We start from the raw sequence: 18,441 nt of genomic DNA, 5'->3' as shown, positions 1-18,441 counted from the left end.
ATCTAATATCCACTCCACATTCAAATATCCTTGAGTAGCTCAAGAATATCTTTCATAGCTGTTTTATTTTTTTTGTTGTTGTTTTTATCAAGGATCCAATCAAGGATCATACACTGATTTTGGTTGTCACCTCTATCTCCTTCAAACTGTTCCCCAGCGTTCCATTCATTCATTCAATTAATGGATTGATTTTTCCTTTCCTGATATACGTCTGTTTGAACACTCCAGGCATTTTTGGTTTTTTTTTTTTTGGTTTGGGGTTATTTGTTTTTGGTGGCAGAAACTCCCTTAATCAGGAAGTATGTGGTTGTGTCCTCATGAGTAGATCCGGGTTAAACACTTTGAGCAGGACCAGGTACTTTGTAGGTGATGTCACAGCAAGGGGCATGTGAGGTTGGCCTGTCCCATCACTGGAGATAATAGTTTTGATCACTTGGTGAAAGTGGTGACTGCCAGGTTTCTCCCTGGTGCTTTTTCCAAAGTATCCTTCCCCCACTGTAATTAATGAGCAATTTGGAGCCTGGTCCTTTGAGACTGTGTGAATATCTACTTCCTCCGCTGAGGAGCCTCGCCTGAATTAATTATTTCTCTCCTGACTGCAAAATGGGGATTTTCTTTTTTTTTTTTTTAAAGATTTTATTTATTTGACAGACAGAGATCACAAGTAGGCAGAGAGGCAGGCAGAGAGAGAGGAGGAAGCAGGCTCCCTGCAGAGCAGAGAGCCCGATGTGGGGCTCAATCCCAGGACCCTGCGATCACGACCCGAGCTGAAGGCAGAGGCTTTAACCCACTGAGCCACCCAGGCGCCCCAAAATGGGGATTTTCTAACTCAATCTTTCCTTCTGTATTTTTTTTTAAGATTTTATTTATTTACTTGACAGATCACAAGCAGGCGGGGGGGGGGGGTGGGAAGCAGGCTTCCCGCTTAGCAGAGAGTCTGATGCGGGACTTGATCCCAGGACCCTGAGATCATGACCTGAGCCGAAGGCAGAGGCTTAACCCACTGAGCCACCCAGGCGCCCTTCCTTCTGTGTGTATTAGCTGGCATTCCATATTATTTTTTCCAAAGGAAGCAGAGGCAGCCTGGAGTCTGAACTCCTCAGCAGCTGCGCCTCCCAGCCTCTTGAGCTACAAAACTGGATAAAGAGGTGGCCTGCTCTGTGCCCTTGGACAACCCCCTCACCCCTCCCTGGGGGACCTTCTCATCAGCCAACAGGGGGGTTCAAGTGGACTCTGCTCAGGACTCTACTGTCCCCGTGGCCCCACATACTGTCCTCTTCAGGTGTATAGAGGGCAGCTCAGATGCCAGGCGCAAACAGGGCAGTGGGTACAGTCCCAGAAAGGGCACTGGTTGGGCCATAGCAACTGATCACCCAGTGGGGATGGCAGAGGTCAGCAGAACAGGAAGAGAAGGACAATAGCTGTGGCTGTTGCCACGGCAGTGGCAGTGTTTGCCAGCTGGGTGGGGCCAGACTCACAGCCCTCAGTGGCTAAGCCCAGGCCTCACTCTCCTCTTTCACTCCGCCAGTCTGTAGGACCTGAGGGGCTGGGATACACAACAGCTCACCCTGGGGACTTCAGAGACCCAGTCATTCAATGAACATTGAGCAGAGTCTCAGCCATTAGAGGACTCCAAGTACTAAAATTCCCAGAACAAGCTCCTGGTCCAATGCCAACTGCGCCAGAGGTCGGCTTGGAGGTAGAACAAGGAAATCTCACCTGTCCTGGGAACTGAGTCCTGGTCTGTATGAGGTGCGTTTGTGCCTTTGTTTCTTGGATCTACTCCTGCCTGAGAAATCCCAGTTAGGAGGCAGACCTGATGATGGTCTCATTCACACATGTGCTGAGACGCTCCTCTCCTCGGTGTCTGTCTCCGGACCCAGGCAGGGGGAGGGGGACCCGGAGGCAGTTAGATGGAGGGGACAGCCTCATGAGAGGGCAGAGGCTTGGATTGGTTGGATACCCTTTGAAACTTAGACATATTATGTGCTCAGTAAATATTCACTGGTCTAACCAACAGCCAAGCATTCCATCTCGCCTTTGTCTTCCCTACTATGCACCGTTTCATACAGTTTTGCTAGCTCCTAGGATATTGCACTCTCCCAAAATGTGCAGTATCTCGCTGTTCAGCCTCCGGACCTTTTGCATGCGCTGTTACCTCTACCAGAAGCACATTCAGCTTACTCGTTGAAATATCTGCAGAGATAGGACAGAGCCTGGCACGGAGCAGGGGCACATGAAATATCTGACAAGTGAATGAATGAATGAATGAATGTCCTTGTCCATTGTACACCCCAGGAAGCAGGGACACTCGGGACCCTCCCTATTCATCTCGATCCTCCGCCCGCTACCCCGCCTGCCTAGAATGAATGCATCCTTTTTATCCGCTCCGAGGATGGCCGGGCTGGGGCAGGGGCAGACCGGGAGGAGCACTGGATTGGGGGCTGCCCTCGGCCCCCTCCCAGGTCTTCTAAAGGGTCAGCTTTTCCGGATGTGGGGAGTTTCCTTCTGCCCGAAACTTAGCCCGGGTCACCTGACTCCCACAACCAGCCCTCCCGCCCCTTACCACCCCGGACACCCTAGACCGACACTCAGCCAACAGCACGTGGTCCAGGGGGCCCAGCTTCCCATTGGTTGCCGGTCTTCCTTCCTCGCGATTGGCAGGGGCCCAGCCCCAGGTCCCCCCTCCGCGCCCTGTGGTGGTACAGCCTGTCGCGGCTTTAGGCGGGGTGGGAAGGTCCACTGCGCCGCGGCGCCGGGGGGGGGCGGGAAGAGCCGGGCGAGGCGGAGGGATCCCTCTGGAATGTTTCCGTCTGGCCCACCCGGGGCAGGGCGGCACGGCGAGGATTGGCCACGAGCGTCGGATGGCGGCTCCTGATTGGCCGGTCTCGGGCGCGGACCCCGCCCCCCTGGCCGTGGCTGAGGGAGAGGCCCGGGCCGGAGTTTGCGGAGGGCCGAGCCGGGCGCGCGCAGGGTGGCGGCGGCGGCGCAGGTGAGTGCCCCCGCGGGCGGGGCGGGGCACAGCGGCTCCGGGGACCCCAGCGCCGACCTGCGGGGTAGCAGACCCGCGGGGATTCGGCGGATCGAGCAGGGTGGGGCCAGCCCCATGGACAGGGCTGGAGGTCTAGGTTGGGCTCCAGGATGCTCGAGGCCCCTTCCCAGAGGGACGCCTGTCTCCCCGACGCGTCAGGGTCAAACGCCTGCCGCCACTGGGTTGGAGTCGACAGCCCACCCTGCTCCCTGCGGTCCTCTGGACAGTCCCGGTCCCCAAGGGGACGGGCGCGGGGTCGGTATTTCGTGAGCCCTGCCTGGGCACCTCCCTTGAGGTGCCTCGTCCCAATCCTCCAGGGGCCTAGTGGGACGTGGAGAGGACCGAGGTCCCGATAATAATAATGAAAACATCACCCCGGCTAGCATTTACTGAACGCTTCCGTATCAGGTATTTACCATGCATATCACTGAGTCTAAACACCTCATGGAAGGTGCTGTTACTTCTTTTAGAGGTGAAGCAACGAACCCAGAGAGGTGGAGTGACTTGCCCAAGGTGGCACAGCTAGTGAATGACAGATCTGGAACTCAGACCCGTGCTTCAGAGTCCAGAACTGCAGTCTCAACCCCTAGACTAGATGACTTGGTGGCCCAGTGGCTCCATGGTTCAGGTGTTCCTGACCAGCTCCTTTGCGGGCTGCTGTTCCCACCCCCCACCCATGCACACATCTGAGCCACACCTGCTGGTCTTTGCTTTCCCCTTAAGAGGTCACCAGACACCAGTCCTACCTTGTCTCCCCTGTGCTAGAAAGACAAGACATGAACACTTAGGTCCTCAGAAGAGAGTGACACCTGCAGGGGAGACAGGGGGCCTGGGGTTGCTTAGCCCGCTGGGCCCCTCTGGGAAGCTTGGGCTGAGGCCTGGGCAGTAGGCGTTCTCCCCGGAAACGCCCAGGAGCCGGTTTTTCAAGACTGAATCAGAGGCCTCCCGCCCTCCTCTCCAAAGCAATATCCTATTAGAAAGGGGAGGCTAGGTGTTGGTGGCCCCCTGCCCCCAGCTTATGTCAGCTCCCAGGAACCCCCTTCCCCACTTCCTGCTGCCCCCACCATGATTCTGCGTCGTTGTGGAGTTGCTAAGTTTCAGGCCCTTCCCAGGGAAGAGATGGTGGGATGCTGGGATTCAAGCCAATGTGCTTGGTGCTCAGGCTGGCACTCTTTTTCTCTATCCCTATATTCAGGTTTGAGGGGACACTGGGAACGTGGGGAGGGGGTGGCAGTTAGCAACTCCATGGCATGTTCTGAGGATAGGAGGGCTCAGAGAGTAGTCAGAATGAGGACATCAGGCACATGCGTCCATTCTACAAACATTTATTGAGCACATGCTATGTGCTAGGCATGGTTCTTGGCACAGAGGATGCAATAGCGAACAAGACAAAAATCCCTCCTCTGTAGGAGCTGTCATTCTAGTTGTCGGGGGAGAGGGACAGGCAACAAGCAAGTTAACAAGTAAGTAAAGAAGGTACCTGCAGATGGTAGAAGTGCTAGGTGCTATGAATAAAATATGAGGGGGTGGCATGGTAGAATGGGGGGGGGAGCTCTTGGAGGAGGTGACTTTGGAGACAGGATCTAAGGACAAAAAGAAGGTAGCCTCGTGAAGATCAGGCAAGGGGCTCAGCCCCATTAAGGACTCTGACACTAGATGGAGCTTGGAATAGTGTGCCTGGGCCACCAGCTGCAGCTAAAGTGTCAATTCTGCAGGGGTCTGTGGCTCATATTAAGGAGTTTGGAGCTTTTCCTCTGTAAGGTGGGAAACTGTTGTAAGTTTTGAAGCTGGGGAGTGACACGATCTGGTTTACGTTTTAAAATAGAGACACGAAGTGAAATAGCAGCCTAAGACTGAAAGACAAGAGTTCTGCCTGGGCAACATGTAATTAAGTGCATGGGCCTGAGCCGTCTGGACCACAGGGGCGGTTCCAGCAGGCTGAGGCAAGCCAGGGAGGCTGCCTGGAGGAGGTGGCCTAGCCTAGACCTCTGCAGGTGGAGTGGAGTGGACTGGGAGGTTTCTGGGCCGGGCCAGGGAGGGGAGGAGGCCATAATAATAATGACAATAATAGTAACAGTTTCCTTAAATCAAATGTCAGGCAAAATGCTAATCAGGTTGTTTGCATAATCTCTTTGGATTCCTGTACAGGAATTCTGCTGCTTTTTTTTTTTTTTGAATGAGAAAACTGAGGCCCCATCACATGAAGTGACTTGCCCACGGCTACACAGCTGGTAAGTGGTGAGGGTGGGATTTGAACCCAGGCTGCCCTGCCTCTTCTAGCCTGGAATGCAAATTCATTAATCACTTACTTTCCTCACTGCCATTATTCCCTCCTCGCAGGTGAGGATATGGAAACTCACCTGAACCAGGGCAGCAAGCCTAGGCAGAGTAATGAGATTGGGAATTGGTGATCAGGATGCGGGGGCCCTGGGTCAAAGAGGAAGTTTGAATCTTGTCAACTGACTGAAAGGTGGTACAGATGGAAATAGTAGTTAAGAAAAAGATCACAATTTATGGAACCCTTCTCATGTGCCAGGCACATGTATGATTTCCCTGGAGCTCAGAGAAGATAAGACACTTGCCCAAGGTCACACCGCTAGTAAGTGGAGAGGTCGGGTTCCAGACTCATGTTCACAGCATCCTGCTGAGATGTGTGAGGGGCAGCAGGAAGAGAACCAGAGGAGGTGATGATAAGGGGTTTGGGATCTTTTTGTTTTAATCTTTTTTTTTTTTTAAGATTTTATTTATTTGATAGAAGATACAGCGAGAGAGGGAACACAAGCAAGGGGAGTGGGAAAGGGAGAAGCAGGCTTCCCGCTGAGCAGGGAGCCAGATGTGGGGCTCAATCCCAGGACCCTGAGATCATGATCTGAGCTGAATGAAGGAAGATGCTTAACAACTGAGCCACCCAGGCACCCTTCATTTAATCTTTTTAAGCATCACTGAGTGCAATGAAATAATCTGAGGGGACAGCATTGGTTTATTCATTCAGAATTTGCTTTTTGTCAAATATTCAGCAAATTCCTACTGTGATGGGTGCTGTGGATAGACAGATGAAGTAACCAATAAAATACTAGTATCCCAAATATATAAAGAGTTTCCACAAATCAATAAGAAAGACAGGCATTACAATAAAAAACAAACTGCAATTTTTAAAAATGGGCAAAGACTTAAATAGGCAATTCATAAAAGGACACATCCAAGTAGTTAATAAATGTCTTAAAAGTTGTTAAATGTGGAGCCTGGGTGGCTCAGTCGGTTAAGCATTCAACTCTTGATGTCGGCTCAGGTCATGATCTCTGTTGCGAGATCAAGCCCCTCAGTGGGCTCTGTGGTGGTGCCACAGAGAGCCTCAGTGGGCTCTCTGCTGGTGGTGGAGCCTGCTTAAGATTCAAGTCCCTCCCTCTCCCTCTGCCCTTCCCTGCCACCACCCATTACAAAAAAAAAAAAAAAAAAAAAGTTGTTATGCATCCTTGATTATGAAGGGAGTGAAAACAAAACCACAGTGAAAAGTGAGGGAGATATTCTGTGTCTATGTGGCTGGATGGAGCACCTGCCCTGTCCCTAGCATTGTGCTGGGAGGCAAAGAATGAGAACCACAGAGGTGGGGCTTGCGCTTTTGCGGGCAAGACAAGACTCCTTCGGGGCAGGGCCTCCAGCCTGTGCTTCTCTGCCTCCCCAGAGCCAGGCACAGGGACTGGTGGGCTAAGGAATATTAGGATCACTCATCCATCCATTCATTCAGCAAATATTTATTGAGCACCTGCTACACACCGGGCACTGTTCTCTGCACTGAGAGTATAGGAATGAAAAAGGCAGACAAAATTCCTTGCCCTTTGAGAAAACAGTGAACAAGAACAGTGGATGAAATGAGTTGTGGGAGATGCCAGAAGGCAGAGTCAGGTGCAGAAGCCCTGAGTCTGGGCTGCACCAGGGATGCCCAAGGAACAGGGGAAAGTCCTGTGTGCCTGGGAGGTACGAGCAAGGCGGAGAGTGGGAGGAGAGGAGGGGAGGGCAGTGATGGAGGGCAGATTTGGGGAGGTCTGTGGGTCAAGGGAAGGATGTTGGCTTTTACTTTGAAGGAAGTGGGAGCCCCGGGTTGGGGGGGGTGGTCAGAGCAGAGGACAGGTGTGATGTGACATGTGTTTTACAGGATCATTCTGGCTGCTGTGTTGACATAGACCGTGGAGAGTGAGGGCAGAAGCCAGCAGACTTGGAGGAGGCAACTGCACTGGTGTAGGTGAGAGATGCTGGGGCTGGAGCAGGGGAGACTGGAGGAGGTGTTGGAGAACAGATGAATGAATGCAGGTGCAAACAAATAGAGGCATGAGAGTGGGTGCAGCCAGCTGGGCTTGGTTGAATCCAGGATGGCCCCCTGGAGGAAGAGGTTTTAAGGGAGGGAGCCAGAAGTCCTCTTTACACAGAAAAATGTGGCATAAGGAGATCCTTACCACAGCCTGGCCAGGTGGGTGGAAGTCCCCCCTTGCAGAGCAGACATCCCAAGCCCAGGGTGGATGGAGTTGCTTAGGGAGCCATGCCGTGTGGGCGTCAGACAGATCAGAGAGTGCAGCCGGCTTCCGTGACTTTGGACGTGTGACTCAAAAATGAAACCTGAGCTCTTTCCCAGTCTGGAAGGCCTGCAGAGTTGACCCCTCCCACCCCCTGTTGCCTCCTGTAGAACCCCTCTTCTGTCTCCCATTGCTCGCTGCACTCTGGTTACACTGGGCTCCTGCTGTTCTGTGAGCCTGAGAGTCTGCTCAGAGCCCTCCCGTGGCCACCACCTCACTCAGAGCAAAGGCCTAAGTCCTCCCTGGGCGCAGGAGGCCCTGCTAGCACTCTGTTCCAGCCACATAGGCCTCCTAGCTGTTCTTCAAACACACCAAGCACGTCCCCACTTCAGGGCCTTTGTACTGGCCCGGAGCCGACCTGCTCATATCCTCATGTGGATACTGCTTCCTGTCACTCAGGTCTCAGGTTCAGTTTGACCTGCTCAGAGAGGCCCTCCTTGAACTTGGGTGTAGAAGAGCTTGCCTTGTTTTATTGTCTTCATAGCACAATTAGGAATTATATTAGACTTTCACACATGTGCTTGCTCACTGTGTGTCTTCTCTGGACAATATGTTCTGGACAGCTGGACAGAGCCCCAGCTAGCATACATGGCATCTAGAGGGGAATTGGAAGGAGGCAGTCCTTCCCCCTGGCAAACACATCAGCTTGACAAGCAGAGCACAGGCTGAATGAATTTCAGTCCCACTTGCAGCCCTGGTCTGGTGCTTTTGCACAGTGAACAACCTGTGTAACTGCACATAGTGGCCCTGGTCAGGGAACTTGGTTATCTTACTGAAGGCAAGATCTGCAGTGCTGCATGGAGTATAGTAAGTATGCAAAAAATATTTGTTTGAAAGGAGGGAGGAAGAAATAAGGGAGAGTAGAGGTAAAGGAAAGAAAAAGACTGTATCAGTCAGGACAAGTTTTGCAACAGTAACAAAGAACCCCCCAAATCTTAGTGGCTGAACTCCACAAAGGTTTATTTTTTTTGTTCCTGTAGCTCAGCGGGAGGTTCCATTCATTATAGTCACTCAGGGCCTGGCTGATGGAGTCACTACCACATCAAACACACCCTGCCCAGGAAATAGAGAACCCCGGCATCTCTCACTCCAGTGAGCAAATGCTTCAGCCCAGAAATGTCATGGGTCACTTCCTCTCACAACTCATTGGGCAGAACTATAGTCATATGCCCTCCCAGTCACAGAGGTCAGCAAGTGTCACCTGCCTGTGTGCTTTGAAGGGAGAGTCAGTTTTTTTGTGCACAGCACTAGTGACCATCGGTGCCAATAGAAAAATAAAGGGGAATGTAACCACTCCGAGCTTCCATTTTCTCATCTGCTAAATGGGCATCCTCATAACATAATCTTGTCCCCACATCCCGATGTGGTGTGAGGATGAAGGAAGGTCACAGCATAGTTTGCTTGGGGTCTTAGCAGGTATTAGCTGCTCATATTACTTCTCTACAAGGTTTGTAGGTGCTGGGCCCCAGTTTTGAACCAAGGCCAGTCTATTCTCTAAATATTTCCTAAGCCCAGTAGGGGGCTAACAGTGTGGGAGAGGCAACCTGAGGCCACTGCCCAGGCCCTGAGTGCGTTTTCCTGCCCTGCAGATCTCCTGAGCCAGCTCACGCTTCGCTGCTCATGCCGCTGGGACTGGGGCGGCGGAAAAAGGCGCCGCCTCTGGTGGAAAATGAGGAGGCTGAGCCAGGCCGTGGGGGGCTGGGCGTGGGGGAGCCGGGGCCCCTGGGTGGGGGTGGGGCAGGGGGGCCCCAAATGGGCCTGCCCCCCCCTCCCCCAGCCCTGCGGCCCCGCCTCGTGTTCCACACCCAGCTGGCCCACGGCAGTCCCACGGGCCGCATTGAGGGCTTCACCAACGTCAAGGAGCTGTATGGAAAGATCGCCGAGGCCTTCCGGCTGCCAGCTGCCGAGGTACCCACTGGGGAGCTGGGCACCAGGGTCCCTGATGGTGGGCTGAGGCCTGGGCATGCCTCCTTCTCGTGAGCTGTGGCTCAGATGCCGAAGTTCCATACACCGAGACCTGCTCCCTAGTGGATCATGAGAGCTGGTGGCCACACTGGATGCCAAGTTCCCATCAGTCATTAGGATGCCTGCACTCCAGTGAACTATGGAGAGCTGGAGATTAGGGCTGAGTGCTGAGTTCCCATTAGGCACTGGGAGGCCTGTGCCCCGTGGACAGCAGAAATGGGTGACCAGGGCTGGATGCGACATTCCTATCATGCATTAGAAGACTTGCGCCCCAGTTGATTATGGGATCTGAAGGTCAGATGCGAGGTTAATTTCTCTGTGATGCATTGGGAGGCCTTACCCCAAGGACTTGGGAGCTGAAGGAAGGGAGGCAAGAAGAGCAACAGTAGGACTGAGCAGGAAGTAGATGCAGGGGTCCCAGTAGGTGCGGTGGGTATCCTGTGCCCCTTTATTTGTTCCACAAGCCCTTACTGAGCATCCACTGTGTGCCAGGCTCTGTGCTCTGGGAGCTGCAGGGAGTTTTTGCTAGAACAGAAATCCCAGCCCTAGCAGAGCTGCCTCCTGGAGGGGGGCACTCTGGGGTGGTCAGGCACTGGGGTGGGGACCCACAGCCCTTTCCCAGCTCCCTCCTTGCCCCTCAGGTGGTAGTTAGCAAAGGGTGAGGGAGGGAGGTAAGGGTTGAGTGTCTCCCGCCCATGCAGGTGATGTTCTGTACCCTCAACACCCACAAAGTGGACATGGACAAGCTCTTGGGGGGCCAGATCGGGCTGGAGGACTTCATCTTTGCCCACGTCAAGGGGCAGCGCAAGGAGGTAGAGGTGTTCAAGTCGGAGGAGGCGCTGGGGCTCACCATCACTGACAACGGGGCCGGCTATGCCTTCATCAAGGTGCTTGGGGGGATGGGGCCCCCGGAGTCCTGAGGGTGAGGATGGGCCGCGGTAGCGAAGGCCAGAGCCCTGGGGGCTGACAGCTGCTCTACCCGCAGCGCATTAAGGAGGGAAGCGTGATCGACCATATCCAGCTCATCAGTGTGGGTGACATGATTGAGGCCATCAACGGACAGAGTCTGCTGGGCTGCCGGCACTATGAGGTGGCCCGTCTGCTCAAGGAGCTGCCCCGAGGCCGCACCTTCACACTGAAGCTCACAGAGCCCCGCAAGGCCTTTGGTGAGGGGGCTTCTACCTCGACCCCCGTGGAGGCCCTATTTGCTTGGGTTCAGGCCACAGTGGCCGGGAGGCACCAGCAGGTGGCGCCCAAGGCCAGCCAGCTGCAGTGGAGTAGGGGGGGGATAGCTCCGCCTTGCCCTGGGGAGGGGGTGCTGGCTCTACGCCCAGCCTGGGAGGAGGGTGAGAACAAGGAGGAAGTTGCCCCCACACCCAGCTTCCCCGAACCATTAGCCCAGCCAAGCGCCCCCAGCCCTGGCAAGCTAACACCCCAGCCCTGAAAGCCAGGGTTGGCTGCCCTGTTCCTGCACCCCCACTTTTCTGTCTGACTTCACTAACTCTCTGGAATGGGCCTAAGGCCCCTGAGGTGGGGGTGGGGGACTCTCAAACACTTCCCCAGGCAGATAGGGCTGGTCTTTGACCCAGCAGCTCTATCCCCTTGGCCTTGGGGAGAACAGCTCAAGACCCAGACCCCACCCCCTTCCTGTCCCTCAGGCCCTGGGAACAGGGCCCCCTTCTGTCTCCCCTCCAGCCTTTTCCATTCTCAACCCCTGCCTGTCCTTAACCCCCCCCTCCTCCCTCCATGCCAAGCCTGGGTCAGGAGTCCTGCCCTCCTGGGGTCACCTCAGACCCCAAATCCCCAGAGCCTGCAGAAGCTTGGAGAAGGTAGAAGGGGGTATCAGAGGCCAGGCTGCTGGGGTTCCTGCCCAAGGTATGCTGGAATTGGGCTTCCCAGACCCTTACCCCTTCCCTGCCTTCCACAGACATGATTGGTGTACGCTCAGGGGGTGGCCGCCCAGGCTCTGGCCCCCAGCTGGGCACTGGCCGAGGGACCCTCCGGCTCAGATCCCGTGGCCCTGCCACAGTAGAAGATGTGGTGAGTATTCTAGCCAGGGCCCAGCCCTCCTTCCCGGGGCATCCAATAGATTCAAATCCACCTCTGCCACACACCCGCTCTGGGACATTTGTTGGGCAGGTGGGCCTCAGTTTCCTTGTTTGTAAAGTAGGGGGGATAGTAATATCGTCACAGGTTGTGGTGAGGATGAGCTGTGGGTCCGTATGTGTAAAGTGGTGAAAAGAACATCCCGCACTTAATAGGTACAATTATAAACACGTTCACATTATTGTGATGTCATTGTCCCTCCCCCCGCCAGCCCTCAGCCTTTGAGGAGAAGGCGATTGAGAAGGTAGATGACCTGCTGGAGAGCTACATGGGCATCAGGGACACGGAGTTGGGTGAGTGGGGACGTCTGGATCTGGGTATGGGTGTGAGCCTGGGGGAGGGGGCTTCTAGGTCATGTGGGGCTGACCTGAGGACCTCGGTCATCTGTGCTTCCATTCTGCTCCCCCTCCCTTGTCCAGCGGCCACCATGGTGGAGCTTGGAAAGGACAAAAGGAACCCAGATGAGCTAGCCGAGGCTCTGGACGAACGGCTCGGTGACTTTGCCTTCCCTGATGAGTTCGTCTTTGACGTCTGGGGTGCCATTGGGGATGCCAAGGTCGGCCGCTTCTAGGCCCCCTTCCAGACCTCTCAGTGACCTGACTCCGCTTGGTGGGAGCCCCCCGTGGGAGGGCCACCATGGCCTGGACCCCAGCATCTGGCTTGGACCTTTGCTCCGCACCCCAAGGATGACACAGAGAGTGGAGGTGGGCCCGGGCCTCTGCCCCACTCCAGTCGGTACCACCCCTCCCCAGTTCCCACCCTGGCGGTGCCCGGACCCCCCTTGCCATGTTCCCCACCTACCTCAGCTGGGTCAGGCACAGGGGGTTGGGGGGAGGGACCAGCCAGATTGGGCGGCCACCCCCGCCCCCAACACTTTCCGCATCAGCTGCCAAACTGGTCTCTCATCTCCCTGGGGCCTGTTTGGGGTCGTGACCTCCCTTGTTTCCTGCTGCAGGGAATGCAGAAGGGGGGCATCCCCCCTCAGCAAATGCAATAATGCCCCCCCCCCCCGTGCCCCACCCAGAGAGGAGCCCCCTCACCGTGGAGTCTGTTACCTCCGTATTGGAAACACTAGTCTGCTGTGAACCCCGAACCTCCCTCCCTCCCCTGCCCTCTGTGTCTCCCTCAGCCCAGCCCCAGACAGAAGGGGCAGGAGGGAGGATGGCAGTGGGCTTTTGTATCTGAATTTGCTGTCTTGAACATAAAGAATCTATCTGCTGTCGGACCTGTGTGGCCGCTTCAGCTTTGGCTTCGTGGTGGGAGAAGGGGGTGAGCCAAGGCTGGGAAAGAATGTAGCAGCTGAAATCCATCCTCCTTGGGCTCCAAATTGAATTAGGAGCCTGCATGGGCCACCCCCCCTCAACCCGTTCCGCCTGATGAGGTTTCTGGCTGCGGGCCACCAGGCTTCCAGTCAAAGGCCGGAGCTTCCTGGCCTACTGAGGTTCAAATCTTGCTCCCTCTCGAACAAAGCCTCCCGCCACCTCAGGCCTGATGTGAACAGTGGGTGCAAGGCTGTTATCGCCCAGGGCCACGGGGAACACCTGGGCCAGGCTGGGGGGCGGTGCAGAAGCTTGGCTTGGGAAAAGAAAGATGGGGGCCTGGGATGGAGGCCTGCTAAGGCAAATGCTATGGGGAGGAGCCCTGCACCCAAGACCGAGGGGGGCAGTCATGATGTGGCCCCCGTTCCTGCTGACCCTGGATGTGTGGGGTCTGCTGGCGTCTATGGTCTGCACTGGACATAAACCCAGCGTGCTTGTTTTGACAACCTACTTCATCCTTGAGGATTGAGTGGGGATCAGGGAAGGGGGGTGGGCCCCTGGCCAGACCTGGAGGGAAGGGCAGGAATTGAAGCAAGGGGAGCCAGGCCAGAGGTCCTTGCAGGAACGTCTGAGGTCAGCCCGCTCCCCTTTTTCATCCCTCCTTTCGGCAGGAGGGCCTTCCCGGGAAAGGGGAGCTCGGAGGGCTGGCTAGGCTTAGGGTGTGTGTGCAGCCTTCTTGGGGTGGGATGGAGAGAGCTGTTGGTAGGATCCCTCTCAGGGTCTCTGTGCTGGTAAACAGCTCAGGTCGTGAAAGGGTGTAGCTGTGTGTCTCAGTGTTTAGGCAGTAAGACTGTGTCTGACAGAGTTTTGGTGGTTTTTGACTCCGTCGAGGGAACAGGATGTAATGACTGTCTTCATGTTCCAGGGTGTTTGTGGGTGTAACCTGCAGCAATCTGTGTGGAGTGTGGCCCTGTAAGGGCAGCTCGTGGGGTCGGGGGTGGGGGGGTGTCCCAGGCTGTGAGGGTGTGTGTCCCTGGAGATTAGGAAACACCTAACGCCTGCGTGGGGTAGGTGTTAACCAGCTAGATCTCCAGATGTCCAGGAGGTGGCACTCCTGTATGTGGATGGTGTATGGAGTGTATTCGTGGTGCTGGTCTTGGACCGTTGGGGTGTCTGTGGGTGATGCGGAGTGTGGCTAGTGGGCTGTCTCGGAGTAGGGATTGTGTGGGTCTCGGTGCTGAGACTGGATCTCCCAGCACTTTCTCACGGGAATGCATTTCAGCGTTGTTGAGAGAAATTTAAGCAAGTAACAATGGGGGCACCTCTGGGGGTCATGGAGGTGACACAGTCACAGTGCATTCAGGTGTATGACAATGGCCAACCCCAAAGCTCTGAGGAACATGGCTACTGCTGAGCTGGAGACAGGCTGACGGTATCTGGTCTTAGGGTGTTAAGAGGTATGATGGTGTGTAAGTGTAAGGTGTGTGTGTGTGTGCCCTTCCTTCTCACGGCAGGATGTGAGGCTGCAATTGTGTGTCTCAGGAGAGAGTCCCTGGTCACCGGACCTCTTGGTTCCCCTGCCCCTCTTCAGCCTCCTCCCCTGCCCCCATTCCCCAGGGTATGACTTGCTGCTGGCCCTGGCTGGAGCTCTAAGCCCCTGTGTAAATAGTGTAAATAGTGGGCGAGTCTCCTGGCCAGGCTGGGCCTGACCCAAGTTGGTCCACATGAGGCACTGCCCACCACCACCGACCCAGCATCCACGAAGGCTTTGGCAGGGCAAGAGGGTGTTGCGGACCCCAAACAGGGTTAGCCCCCGACCTCACAGTTCCTGTGGGGGCAGAGGCACCCCCTGCAGACGCCCCAGTGCACCGCCCTGGGCGATGCTCACATTTTCCAGTGTTTAGATTTTATCCGCTTTATTAATGAGGCAGGCGAAAGGCCCGCGCCTGGGGGGAGGGGAGGAAGAGGGCTACTCCCGTCCTGCCAGGGGGAGGGGGTCATGGGGAACCAGGCCAACTCCCCAGGAGCCCCCTTCCTGATGGGGCAGCTGGGGTCCAGAGTGGCCCCTGCCCACTGCCAGGAGCACAGAGGGGTCTCTGTCACTGGGTGGGGGGGGGGGCGGTGCTGTGGGCGCAAGATGGCTGGAGCGGCCCCTGGAGGCCAGAGCGGGCAGCGGGAGGAGGCAGGGAGCCGAGGAGCCGCCCCAGGAGGGAGGGAGAGGGAGCGGCCTGGCCTGCCAGAGAGCTCTAGTGCAGCGGGCGCGGGTGCAGCAGGCAGCAGGGCCAAGCAGCAGGCGATGGGGACCTGGAGTCCCAAGCTGTGTGGGTAAGAAGCCTGGGGCATGGGGATCTCTGGTGGGGGAGGAGGGTTTGGAAGATGGGACCATGGCTACTTCAGTCACTCTGTCCTGTGTTCTTGACTCCCAGCCCCATCTGTCTGTCCCTGTCAGTCTTACTGTCTGTCTAACTGCCTTTCCCATGTGGCCAGCAGGCAGTTCTACCCTTTTAGTCCTCACCTCCAGGTTATCAGGGATGGGTGGTGCTGGGTCCACCTTGAGGTCTTTGCGGCAGAGACCTGGAGCTGTGGGAATGGGAACCAGAGGGCATCCATGGTGAGGCAGCTGTGATCAGGGGCAGAGCCAGGGTGAGACAGTAACAGAACCCTCGGGAGTGTAGGGACAGGGATGGTGGGGACAGAGATGTGGCTGTGGGGAAAAGGACAATGAGGTGGGGAGAGATGTACCCATGGTGGCAGAGGGGATGCTGTGAACATCAAACATGGGACTGGAGAAGAGGTGACATGTGATGGTCGGGGATGGGGCAGTGAGGTCAGGTGGGGCCCTGCAATCAGAAATGGGTCGGCAGGTGTCAGATAGAGCCAGGGGCAAGGAATTCGCTGTGGTGCAAAAATGAGGTGGGTGTCAGAGCTAGATCTGTGACGCCCAGCGGTGGGGACAGACTCGAAGGCCAGAGACCCAGGAACCAAGGTGGACGGAGAAGGTGGTGAAGGCAAGAATGAGGCCCCAAGCAAGAGATGGGCTGATGAGGCAGAGGAGATCAAAGGGGTGGGGAATAGGGCAGCCAGGGTCATCTGCAGTGGCCTGGGCAGAGTCGACAGAAGAATGCCGTGGCATCAAATGGGTCCGGTTGACCGAGGTGGGATTGCTTGCCGGTCCCATTCGGATGGTGGGCAGTGTGCTCCTAGCTGGCCTCACCATGCCCTCTTCTCCTCTCCCCTGCCTCCACCCCAGCATCTGACATGAGTCTCTGCGGGGCCCTCAACCTGAGCCTGGCTGGCGAGGCGACCACATGTGCGGAGCCCGGGGCTCTCAACGCGTCGGCTGGGCCTCCCTCCGGCCGGGCAGGCGCGTCGCCAGCGCTGCCCATCTTCTCCATGACCCTGGGCGCTGTGTCCAATGTGCTGGCGCTGGCGCTGCTGGCGCAGGCCACGGGCCGCCTGCGGCGCCGCCGATCGACCGCCACCTTCCTGCTGTTTGTCGCCAGCCTTCTGGCCACTGACCTGGCAGGCCATGTCATCCCCGGGGCGCTGGTGCTGCGCCTGTACGCGGCGGGCCGCTCGCCGGCGGGCGGCGCCTGCCACTTCCTGGGAGGCTGCATGGTCTTCTTCGGCCTGTGCCCGCTGCTACTGGGCTGCGGCATGGCCGTGGAGCGCTGCGTGGGCGTCACGCGGCCGCTGCTGCACGCGGCGCGCGTCTCCACCGCCCGCGCGCGCCTGGCGCTGGCCGCACTGGCCGCCGTGGCTTTGGCGGTGGCGCTGCTGCCCCTGGCACGCGTGGGCCGCTACGAGCTGCAGTACCCCGGCACGTGGTGCTTCATCGGCCTGCGCCCGGCGGGCGGGTGGCGCCAGGCGCTGCTCGCCAGCCTATTCGCCGGCCTCGGCCTGGCGGCGCTGCTCGCCGCGCTCGTGTGCAACACGCTCAGCGGCCTGGCCTTGCTGCGCGCCCGCTGGCGCCGCCGCTCTCGACGCCGTCCTCCTGCATGTGGCCCCGATGGCCGCCGTCTCCGGGGGGCGCGCGCGCCCCGCTCAGCCTCAGCTTCGTCCTCCTCGTCCGTCACTTCGGTCCCCGGCGGCTCCCCGGGCCGTGGCTCAGCGCGCCGAGCCCGCGCTCACGATGTGGAGATGGTGGGCCAGCTCGTGGGCATCATGGTGGTGTCGTGCATCTGCTGGAGCCCGCTGCTGGTGAGGGGCGCACACGCCCCTCCGGCCAGGCTCCTCCCTGCCCCCTCCCACCCCTTTCCGTCCTAGGATACCTGGGTTCTCCCTTTGCAGCCGGGGCCCCACCCCCTCGAGGCCCCAACTGTCAGGAAAGACCGCCCTTTGGCCTCTCCGTCTGACATCCCACCCCCTCCACCCAGTCCCCTTTTCTTACTCCCGCCCGGGGTCTTTGTAGTCCGCCCCAGCCAGGCAAGCTTCCTCCCAGCCCCACCCCTCAGACCCGGACGCTTCATTCCCTAGCATTCCCTACCACCACCCCATCCCGTCTCTCTTCTCCCCTCGGTCCCCAGCCCTTCGGGATCCCTGGGACGTCTCTCCTTTTTTCTCGAGCCCCCACTCACTGAAGGCCAATGCTTCTGCCACGCTTTCTTCGCCCCACTTTCCATAGTTCCTTCTTACGAAGACTTCCATTTCCCCAGCCTGTAAGCCCCTCACAGCTCCCTTACCTTCCGGCCACGCTCCCATCCATCCCAGCCCCACCCTCGGCCAGCCCCCTTCTCTTCCACCTGCCCCACGGCTCACACCGGCTTCTCCCGCAGGTGTTAGTGGTGATGGCCGTCGGGGGCTGGGGCTCCAGCTCCCTGCAGCGGCCGCTGTTTTTGGCCGTGCGCCTCGCTTCATGGAACCAGATCCTGGACCCCTGGGTGTACATCCTGCTGCGCCAGGCGGTGCTGCGCCAACTGCTTCGCCTCCTGCCCCCGAGGGCCGGCACTAAGGGCAGCCCTGCGGATCTGGGCCTAACCAGGAGCGCCTGGGAGGCCAGCTCGCTGCGCAGCTCCAGGCACAGTAGCCTCAGCCACCTGTAGGCGAGCCAGGAGTCCCAGCAGCTAAGTCAGACCACCCCGGGCCGGGCCCAGGACCGCAGCGCGGAGCCTTCGGGGGAATAAAGTCCTTTTGAGGACCTGCGCGCGGGGCATGTGTCGGGTCGGGACTGCGGCAACCCTGTGACCAGGCGGGGGCGATAGAGGCGCCGCCTGAGCCTCCGGGGTGTGCAGTTCCGGGACTCTCCATGCAGAGGCGCAGAGACGCCACACGAGGAGCTGGAGCGGCTGGAGCCGCTGGAGCCTGCGCAGAATGCGCCACGGCTCCAGCCCCAGAGCCCTGGTTGTCTCGAGGAGCGGCTGAGTCGGAACCCTCGGCGCTTTGCGCTCCTGCCGCCGCCAGGGCTGACCCCAGCAACAATTCTCTCATTGTGGCCCTGCTCCTCTAACACATCCCCAAGGCCACCAAACCACACCCATTAAGGGCCTCAAACTCCAGTGCCCCTAAACACAGC

The 18,441-nt window shown here is 57.6% G+C and overlaps 2 protein-coding genes across 2 annotated transcripts; both read left to right on the top strand.

Moving 5' to 3' along the window:
* Positions 1-4,604: 4,604 nt before the first annotated feature.
* On the top strand, positions 4,605-12,895 carry GIPC1 (GIPC PDZ domain containing family member 1). The gene is made up of 8 exons (XM_044253821.1): positions 4,605-5,262; positions 7,185-7,271; positions 9,189-9,507; positions 10,266-10,451; positions 10,550-10,730; positions 11,492-11,604; positions 11,882-11,963; positions 12,090-12,895. The coding sequence occupies exons 3-8, from the start codon at positions 9,220-9,222 to the stop codon at positions 12,239-12,241; spliced, it is 1,002 nt and encodes a 333-aa protein (XP_044109756.1). The 5' UTR covers positions 4,605-5,262; positions 7,185-7,271; positions 9,189-9,219; the 3' UTR covers positions 12,242-12,895.
* A 3,284-nt stretch (positions 12,896-16,179) lies between these two features.
* On the top strand, positions 16,180-17,971 carry PTGER1 (prostaglandin E receptor 1). The gene is made up of 2 exons (XM_044255301.1): positions 16,180-17,129; positions 17,705-17,971. Exons 1-2 carry the CDS (start codon positions 16,188-16,190, stop codon positions 17,969-17,971), a joined length of 1,209 nt encoding a protein of 402 aa, XP_044111236.1. The 5' UTR covers positions 16,180-16,187.
* Positions 17,972-18,441: the final 470 nt, after the last annotated feature.

The sequence above is a fragment of the Neovison vison genome, chromosome 6 (assembly GCF_020171115.1).
Source record: "Neovison vison isolate M4711 chromosome 6, ASM_NN_V1, whole genome shotgun sequence".
Classification (NCBI taxonomy): domain Eukaryota; kingdom Metazoa; phylum Chordata; class Mammalia; order Carnivora; family Mustelidae; genus Neogale; species Neogale vison.
Note: the sequence above shows the minus strand (reverse complement) of the source record. Positions and strands in the feature narration are given on the sequence as shown.

Bases quoted from the DNA above. Each gene is read 5' to 3' on its own strand.
- GIPC1 (XM_044253821.1), top strand. From the start codon at position 9,220: ATGCCGCTGGGACTGGGGCGGCGGAAAAAGGCGCCGCCTCTGGTGGAA. The intron at 10,452-10,549 runs GTGCTTGGGGGG...CTCTACCCGCAG, and splicing joins CCGGCTATGCCTTCATCAAG to CGCATTAAGGAGGGAAGCGT. The intron at 10,731-11,491 runs GTGAGGGGGCTT...TGCCTTCCACAG, and splicing joins AGAGCCCCGCAAGGCCTTTG to ACATGATTGGTGTACGCTCA.
- PTGER1 (XM_044255301.1), top strand. From the start codon at position 16,188: ATGAGTCTCTGCGGGGCCCTCAACCTGAGCCTGGCTGGCGAGGCGACC. The intron at 17,130-17,704 runs GTGAGGGGCGCA...CTTCTCCCGCAG, and splicing joins TCTGCTGGAGCCCGCTGCTG to GTGTTAGTGGTGATGGCCGT.